The following is a 9,863-nucleotide window of genomic DNA, read 5'->3' as shown; positions in this document are numbered from 1 at the left end:
AAAGAATAAAATGCGCGTCGGTTTTAAATTCGCAGGCTACCTGCGCTGAAGGCGTGGAAAACGAGCACGTGACGGAAAGGCTTCCGTACCCGATGGGTCCAGCTCTCGTGGCCAGTCGGTAGCTCGAAGGCCGTGCACATTCGATGCCGCGCGGCCCCTTGGGTTCACGTTTTCAAGGGTCAAAGTGCGCACGTGCTGATGACCGGCGGGCGACCTAGCTCCGTGCCTGGGCACAATTCGGGCACTTTGACCCCCTTCAAGTGAATGGAGAGAGATGGGGGGGGGACACAAAAAACATACTTCCAGGCCCACCGTGTCACATCGACCATGCAGGGCAAAGTGGCTTCGTCCCTGGGCACACTTTCTTGTGATTTGAGCCTTTAAATAATACAGGATCCAGACTTCCAACGCTCTCTAAATCACATGCCCAGCAAAGTAGCCTTAAACCTGGACACACAATGGAGACCATTTGACCCTTTAAATCATACTACAACCAGACTTCCAGGCCCACCAGGTCACACAGTCATGCCCAGCAAAATAGCTCTGGGCCTGGGCACACTTCACACAGTTTGACTGTTTAAATAAAACTAGAAACAGACTTCCTGGCCCAAAAGGTCACACAGTCATGCCCAGCAAGGTTGCTTTAAACATGGGCATACTTCAGACCGTTTCACTCTTTAAATCATTCAAAGCACCACATTTCCAGACCCAAGAGGTCACAGAATCATGCCCAGCAAAGTAGCTTTAAAGGGTCAAATGGTCTCAATTGTGTGTCGAGGTTTAAGGCCACTTTGCTGGGCATGTATTGTAGAGAGCATTGGAAGTCTGGATGCTGTATTATTTAAAGGCTCAAATCACAAGAAAGTGTGCCCCGGGATGAAGCCACTTTGCCCTGCATGGTTGATGTGACACGGTGGGCCTGGAAGTATGTTTTTTCCCATCTATCCATTCACTTGAAGGGGGTCAAAGTGCCCGAATTGTGCCCGGGCACGGAGCTAGGTTGCCGGTCATCAGCACGTGCACCCTACGACCCTTGAAAACATGAGCCCCAGGGGCCGTGCGGCATAGAATATGCATGGCCTTCGAGCTACCAACTGGGCACGAGAGCTGGACCCATCAGGTACGGAAGCCTTTCCGTCACGTGCTCGTTTTCCACGGCTTCAGCGCAGGTAGCTTGCGAATTTAAAACCGACGTGCATTTTATTCTTTTCCCCTTTTATCCTTTCCTATCTCTCCGCTACTTTGGATAAGAGAGACACACGTGGGCTCGTTGGAAAGCTCTGGATCTCAGCTTTCAGCCGGTGCTAGCGCCATCCGAATCGGACCCACCGTAATGGGAGAATCACACATTAAGTTTTGAATTTTTGTTGTGTACTTGTATATAGCTGAAATGACAATAAAACCTCTTGAACTTGAACTTGAATTGAGTAAAACAAAGGTTCCTCATCATTACATGATGTCATTTCTATAAATAATATGAGAATATATTTACCTTTATAGCTGTCACTTTTGAGTTGCTTTACATGCCATATTAGGGTAATCCCATCTGCTTAGTACACATGCATTTTAACTGAGTTCATGTTATTCATTTTTTGGGGAAAAAAAGGAAATATTTGTTGGATCAATTCTATTCTACTCACAATGACATAAGGAGACGACACAGGAAAGTAGGCAGAAAGTATGTCTGCTGTTCATGCTTATCTTGAAGTTAACCTTAAAAGAGAAGGCCTTAAAGTCAAAGCAATATTGTAAAGAATATGAGTGTTTTAAGGTTTAAAGAAATTCAGACTAGCAACAAATTTTATTAAAAACTAAAGGTTGCTAAGAGCTCAAACCATGGAAAGATTTATGTATTTGTAAGGTATATATGTTCATATCTGCATTCTTTATACACAGGGAAATAAACACCTTTACAGTTATAAAATCTAATAGAGAAAACAGTTTATTAACATACTATAAAAATGACATTACAGAATAATTCTCTATAAAATACAGAATAATTAAAATTACAGAATAATTCTCTATAAAATCTGTAATTTAGAACAATCTTTTTATGGCTTTGTTTTTTTCTTAATTTCTTTTTTTCTCAACTTAAATTAATTTGTTCATAACTTATTAACATGGTTAACTGCCCAAGCAGTAGAAAACAGTAGAATCTTAACTATATAGGCATGCAGCAGCATGGAGCAGTGAAATGTAAGACAGTATATATAATAATAAAAAATTAAACACATACTTGCCCTTGCTTGTGGTTGCTTTGGCACAGTCAGGAAAGCAAGAAGCATCTGTAATGAGCCCGTTGTTTCTCTGACTCTTACAAGACGTCTCTGTGGTTAGTACGGTTAAAATTACTCAATCACAATGAATCACATGTTGAAAGAAAGATATGAAAGATATGAATTTAAATTTCATTTGCACTTTTCTTACATTTCTGGCTATTAGTACAAAGACAAAAAATAAGGTGGGAAATCTTTTTAAGTTATAGTGCATGTTTGCAATCACTTGCAGTGGGGATAGGTTATAACACAATCTGTTCAGTCTGATATCAAGTAATACCAAGACTGGCATTTTTGTATACAATATATATATATATATATATATATATATATATATATATATATATATATATATATATATATATATAGATATAGATATATATAGATAGATATATATATAGATATATATAAATGATTGTATATAATAGTTTTACGTATATATTTTCTTGTCTTCCTGTTAAGTAAAAGCAACAAAAGCATGTTTTTTTGTTTTTTCAAAAAATGCCTATTTCAGTACTTATTTCTGGCACTTGGATGGGGTTTTTACTCTATCCAGGAAAGAAAAAAAAAATCATACCTACCAAAGAACATCTGATTTAAATGTATACACCTTAAGCTTTATGCCATCAAAACTTTAGAATTTAAATAAAGCCTCAATATGTAAAAACACTTGAACAACAATGGTGAGTTTGTTGAATTTAAAATAGCAGTTTGAATAAAATATCAATTTAACCTTTAAAAATTTTTTACTAATAACTGGTCCTCAAGATGAGTAAACTCAAAGGCACTGCAGCCATTTGCCTCATTGTTTTTCTACATTTTTCTATCTTAAAGTTGTGCATTTATATTCATTATTGGAATATTATGAATTACACTTTTTAATTGCCTTGCATCAACATATAAGCTATTTATATTATTTATTTAGCAATGCAGCAATACACTCACAATACATTTTAATTCTGTAATGTGAAGTCTCATGCAGTGCTCCCCACGAAGCTGTACCCATTTTCTGAAATATAAATAACAGCTTTCCTTCTGCTTCTCTATGCACTCTTTCAATTTGGATACACTCTGCACTGAGTGGACAGGTTTTCCATGAAACCTTTTAACATTATTTGTCTAAGTTAGAGACCGCAAGACAATTTACTATCAACAACATTTCAAATTTAATCAGGAACGTATCACAATAACTGGATGCACTTACAACTTAAATACATCACCTAGTTTATGAACTGCTAAAGTAATCTCCCCTGAGAGGTGGAATTTTTGTCTCAAAAAATGTCCAATGTATTCACAGTAAAATATGTCACAATACACCCATATCTGGACCAAGTTCCTTTGAAAATTTGCATTGCATGTTGGAAGCCTGGAGTGCTTAATAGCATGATCAAGCCTAGACCAAATCTCTTCAATACTCCGTGGTGCAGTTAACTTCAAAAATAATCCATTTCGCTCTCTGGTGCTAGTGAAGTCCATATCTCTGAATAATCTTGTGGAACTGCCTGGAGAGTGACTGAGTTCTCTCAGTTATTTTCATTTTATGTGAAAAGACACTCCATGACCTTTTACATTTCTTCGGCACATCCTTAAATTGTACCCGACCGACTCCATGAATATCTCTCAAGCTTCTTAGCAACGTCCTTTTATCTTTTTAAGTGTTTCTTGCTCATCTGCGCAATCTCTCTTAGAAAAATCTAATTCTGCTCCTTGCTGGAAATACCCTGTCTTTCAGCGGTGTTGATGAAATTACAGGACGAGCTTTTTTTTAGGTTTTAAAGGCAAATACAAGTGTGCACCTGAAGGATACCAAGGTGTAAATACTGGCAAGACGCGACACGGAAAGTCCTCCACTGTTCTGTCAGAAACACTCAGTCGTTCAATTTATCCTGGTCGCTTCTGCAAAAACACATCCATGCAGTCCGTGTGCAGTATTAACCTTGCGGTTTCTGCTTTAAGAATAATTACATTTTAAAAATGTGTATTAAACTCTTGTGTTGCGTGAAGTTAACCAAATAGTTTGGCTAGAGACTTGGCTAGCTAGCTCAGTTAGCGGTTAGCTCACCTAAAAACCTAACTCTTATGTGGCAGTTGCGAGGTTTTTCTTATTTTAAAAACGGTTGTTATACGTTTCACGCATGGCGAAGCCCATAATAATTTCGTGAATTATTTTGGGGGGTATTTTTGCATCTTCCAACATATGCGTTGCATGAACACAACCAGCTAACGTTAGCTTCCCATGCGTCTTGTTTTTCTTCTTCTACGGTGTTTGTTGCGTGAAAGTTGCGCTTCGTGCCTCCTACCTGAGACCGCGCAGGCAACGGTACACAACAAATACGACCAAGTGAAACGAATGGTTCAAAGCATGGTGTAACTACAATTACTAAACACAACACATTCATACAAATATCCTAAATTTGCAGACACTGATGTTTGCTGTAAGAGGGGGAAAAAAATAATAATTTACTGAACGGATCACCTCCTGTCCAGCAGGGGTGATGTGGTAAAACTGGGGGGGAAAAACTGTTTCCTGTTTCTTTTAGACGCTTCAGCGAAATGTGAGGTTTCATTTAACATATTTTCTGTTGTTAACGCCAACATTATATTATATTTCAGAGAACAGACATCTCAGAAGATGGCTTATTTGACAAGCAACTCTGTTGACAAAGAGAGGTAAGTGAGTTTCTGAGAGGTAAAACAGCTTGGTCCGCACTTAGCAAACGTATACAATCATTAACAGTCCAGCTAACGCTAGGTAGCTAACTTAATTCGATATAAAGTTTTCAATTAAATACAATCTGGATGAATACAAACAGAAAGAATAAGCGAGAAAGTTTGTATAGTGTGCAGTCTGATGGTTGGTATTGGCGTTACAGATGGCACAGAAATGACTCCTAGCCCATAGAGTCCCGCATTAGTTTTAGATTGCACATTTACAGTTAGTGATGCTTGCATTTGACATAGTATGATATGGGCAAAAAAAGAATTTGACAGAGTTGAATGGATTTACCTGTTTGCAGTATTATCTAGGTTGAAGTGTGGTAATAAACCTTTTTGATCTATGGACCAAAAGCTGTTTCTCACAAATAACGTAATTTCTAAGCCATTTGGGAGGCTAAGCCTATGTTTTGCAGCAGACACTAAGGCTGCCCATCAACTGCGTTATTGTTTGAACTATCCCAGAGCCTTTGGCAATAGCATATGCAGCCCATGCAAATTTTAAAAGGATTACTGGTTTTATAAAGGAACATTGGATAGTTTCGTACACAAATGGTATTCTTGTTGTTTTTTTTGCTTCGAAATGCTGTACCTGTGTGCAGTAATTGGATAAATATATTTGGGTAATTTTTAAATTCTAAGGTAAATGAGCATAAATTGAAATGGAGACTACATCTAAAATTTGAACTCCATGAATGAATGTCATGATTTAAACATACTGTTTCTTTTCAATTTGTTATCTTTGATCTAATAATAATTCTTCACAACTTGTAGGTTCTTGTGTATATACCCAGCCTACATCAACAGTAAAAAGACATTAGCAGAGGGCCGAAGAATACCAACTGAGAAGGTGAGTGCTTTCCACAAATACTAATAAACCCTACTACAATGAAATATGTGTCCTAAGCATTTCTGCCTGCCACAATGGTGCCTTAAAAAAAAAAAAAAGTTTGCCCTTTGACTCTTTCAGTAAGGTAATGACTTCACACTTTGAAACAGTTAAAACCTACATCTACTTAGAGTAGATAGAATGGAGAGAGCCCCACCTCCAACATAACAAAAACAGTGTGGGTTAAAAAATAAGTCATACGAAGAAGCTTAAAAAAAAATTGACTTCAGTGCACTCGGTGTTTTAAAGCAAAAATGAACAGTTGGCACCTTTTATGCACAATTGTTTAGGGTGTCAAAGATTTTTGCACCATTGTGCGTATTCTGAATCAACAGTAATTCATGTAGCCTTTCAGTTTTATTTTTGACTTCACGATTGTCACCACTCATTCTTATTCTTATTCTTATTAATTTTACTTCTTTGTTTAGAGTGTTGAAAACCCTTCCTGTGCTGAAATCAGAGATGTTCTAACTGCTGCTGGAATGAATGTCTATGTTGAGATACTGTTGTGTGTTGTAGGCTTCAAAACTTAATTAACATTCAGGTTCCTGAATTGGACTTAGTATTCTTTGAAATGTGTATACCACAGAGAGTCGTTTGAATTTCAAAAATTGAGCAGTCACAAAAGTCTTGAAAATTAAGCAAGTCTTGAAAATGAACAAATGAATTGCTCACTAACCTGTGTTCTCAAATATAAGAACCATGAAAGGTCTGAACGCTATCATCCACCAGAGGGCAGTGTAGAGTCCGCCTGTTATGAGCTGGTCAGAGATTCCGATCTGTTTGGTCCAATGAAGGAGAAACAGTAATACTGTGGTCAGATGTGCTCACATGTGTTTTTCTCCAACTGCCACTGCCCGTTTTAAGTGAAATCCTACAGGGACCGGATGCAAGCTGCACAGAAGGCAAACGCCTCTAAAAATCTCTGCATCTGTCTGCTTTTTTGGCAGAGTGGAGTGCTTTTGAGAAGATTACATTCCTTTGTAAGACAGTCGTAAGAACTATAATATGGTGTTTCGAATCACCAGTAGGCAGGTAGCTGACTGTTCGCCATGGATAAATGTGGCAGAAAAGAATTATCATAGCATCTAGCTGGTATATTTAGATACAAAGCAGAATGGAATGGTCCGTTGTCATTGTTAGTGTGTATGTTATGTGAGCCGTGTGTTGTTGTTTTTTGTTTGTTTGTTTGGTTGGTTTTTTTTGCACATTTACACAAAGAGAAATAACGTATTCTACTCAAGAAAAGTGCCACATGGGCAACTATGTCTGTTGTTTAATATTTTTTGGAATATTCCCTTTGAATCCAAACTCTTACAAGTTTTACCTGAATTTCCTATCCCTAGCATTCCAGCCAAGTGTGCTTCCCATAATCTAGTGGATCAATGTTAAACGGCGACCTAGGTCTGCTTTTAAATTTGCATTGCTGTCCAGAACAAGATGTATCCACGGGAATGGAACAGAGACGGACAGTTCAGAGGAAGCGTGTGAGTTCAAGTCAAAAAAGACGATGGAAGCTTGTGTCAAGACAAGTTTACCTCTAGTAAGTATTTTTGTATTTTTTGTATTGCTCCATCACATTAGATTACTGCCTCGTATTAGAATCAGAATATTTATTTGGCAAGTACCAGAGGTACGAGGAATTTATCTTGTACATGTGAATTGAATCTTGATCTAAGATCAGTTAGATAATGCCAATTTTTCCCAAATGTCACTCTGAAATATTGTCACTGCAAAGTCATCTTTAACCATTACAGGGTTTGTTAATTAAATCATCATTGGACTGCTGTACATGATTCTCATAGTTTGTTTTGGGATTATACAACCTATGTGATATTTTCTGCTTACTGCTTTTATCTTTATTGGTATGATTTTTCTTTTTTCCCTAAAAATGTTGCACAGACTATAACTATATACTCTTCCTCAGTTGCTGGTTTTTCAGTTTCAGTAGACAATATATTTTACCAGAGATGAAATCCTTTCACTGTTTGTTCAAGTAGACCACTACAGTAGTGGAGTGCTTTGATTATCAAAATCTGTATAGCAAAGTCTACAAACTGTCAAGTTATAAATTGCTGTGCCGTTATCCTGATTGTAAAAAAGAACAACAGTTTCCATTCTCCACATGATGCTTCATGCCCCAGTTCATGAAACGCTGACTCATGCTGTTCACGGCAATGTTTCTTGCTTTTATAGAAAAAGACATTGTTTTACGTGGCCGAGATTATTCCCAAATTGAAGACGAGAACACAGAAAAGTGGAGGTGGTGACTCAGGAGCACAGCCAGGAGAAGGACGAAAGAAAGGGAAGAAGAAGAAATGATTGCTTTTCCTCATTCCATTACATCTCTCACAAAGCTTTTGTATGTATATCGCTCATGTCTGGTCAATGCAAAAACAGGAGGTGAACGTTTTGCCAGAGTTTACTCTGTTTATATTAATATTGTGACTGTTTATCAAACATATAATAAAGTCAGAAACAAGAAGACACATTTTCAGGCCTTTCTGCTGTGACTTTCCTTTAGGACATTAATATTAACATTATTTTTCCAGAATATATGGGCTGAGAACTTGTTGAAAATCTGGGTTTTTGTTACCATAGAACATGCTTTGTTGTGAATATTTAAAAGAGAATTTTTACAATATGTTCAACAACACAGAATACTGAAATATTTAATCCATGTTTAATTATATATTTTTAATAAAGAATGAAATGCATAGAAATCATTGAGTAACTTTGAATTATTACTAAAAACAATTTAGTAATTTAAGTGAATCACCTTGGGAGAGTTGTTGAAGCTTATCTTAATAGCTGTGATTTCACACTGAGTTGTTTTAATTCATAGTAAATGTTTGTCTTTCAGAAGAAGAAGAATAATGAGTAATAATGGTGATAGTTTATGTAGCCTAAGGTCCTTTATGAACATGCAAATGATAGAACAGAACTCACAACTGCCAACAGAGTAAAAGTAAACAAGCATACTTGTAGTGCAGAAAACAGGTTTAACAAACCTTAAATTAACCTCCAAATCTGAGATTAACTAATTTGACAAATTTTGATTTTCTATTTTAATATAGATTTTGTAATCCAAGGGCAATTTACTTTACTGTTAACAGTAAAGATGTAAATGTTTTATGCATAATTTGAAATGATTTTTTTTTTTTTTAACTCATGACTACTTAATTTCTGCAGGAGTCAAAATGATGTTTCATAATAAAGTCAGGATCATATATGGTTTTTACAGACCTACTGGAAATTGGTAGGAAGATTAAATATTCACATTACAAAAGAAATTTGAAAACCTTTTCCTGTCCTGTTCAGTAAAACCTGCTGCATTTTTCAAACATGGGTTTGAGCATTTTTTGGGAAGTAATTTTATGTCTACCACGCATGTGAATCTTACTCTGGGTCATTGTCTTACCAATTAATTTGTAAAATGACCCAAGAATTAGCAAAAAAAAATGCTGCTACTACTATTATAACAGTAAATGCTATTACTGTTGTCACTCATTTGTATTATTATGAAAGACAAACATTTAGGGTGTCTGTAGTACCAAACGAGCCACAGTAAAGTCTCCTGCCTTCTCAAGGTGACCCTGAGTCCACTCTGACACTGGAACCCAGCCTGGCCTATGTGTCTGTCTCTATCCTGGCTCTAGTCCTTCAGTGGGTGAGACTGTAGCAGGGTCAAGATGGTGTCAAAAGAGACAGCAGCCACGGGTATCCTCTAACTCTAAAAAGGAAACCATCTGTCTTAATCACACGGGAGGGAACGTGATTCTATGACAATGACGTAATGACACATGCATGGCACGCAATTGCTGTAGCCTGCAATGCATTACCACATAGCCAATTATTTTTTAGTCTATTGATGTCTATTATTATTTAGAATACTAACTATTATTAACTAAAAGCAAGCATATTGTGAAATAAAGCCTTGAATGTTGATTGCCTGGACATTAATAATATGGAAAGTTTTCTGT

General features: G+C 36.9%; 1 protein-coding gene and 1 long non-coding RNA gene across 2 annotated transcripts; one reads left to right on the top strand and one right to left on the bottom strand.

Moving 5' to 3' along the window:
• Positions 1 to 2,696: 2,696 nt before the first annotated feature.
• Positions 2,697 to 4,413, bottom strand: LOC145653782 (shieldin complex subunit 3-like). The gene is given in 4 exon segments (XM_081707997.1): positions 2,697 to 3,699; positions 3,701 to 3,923; positions 4,025 to 4,143; positions 4,403 to 4,413. Coding segments are annotated over 4 exon segments (576 nt in total). The 3' UTR covers positions 2,697 to 3,476.
• A 374-nt stretch (positions 4,414 to 4,787) lies between these two features.
• Positions 4,788 to 8,603, top strand: LOC118240701 (uncharacterized). Its single transcript, XR_004775569.2, has 4 exons — positions 4,788 to 4,946; positions 5,766 to 5,841; positions 7,315 to 7,423; positions 8,077 to 8,603. It is a non-coding gene; the product is annotated as an uncharacterized LOC118240701 (long non-coding RNA).
• Positions 8,604 to 9,863: the final 1,260 nt, after the last annotated feature.

The sequence above is a fragment of the Electrophorus electricus genome, chromosome 25, assembly GCF_041902795.1.
Source record: "Electrophorus electricus isolate QZ-2024a chromosome 25, ASM4190279v1, whole genome shotgun sequence".
Taxonomy (NCBI): Eukaryota; Metazoa; Chordata; class Actinopteri; order Gymnotiformes; family Gymnotidae; genus Electrophorus; species Electrophorus electricus.
This window is presented reverse-complemented; position numbering and strand designations above follow the sequence as displayed.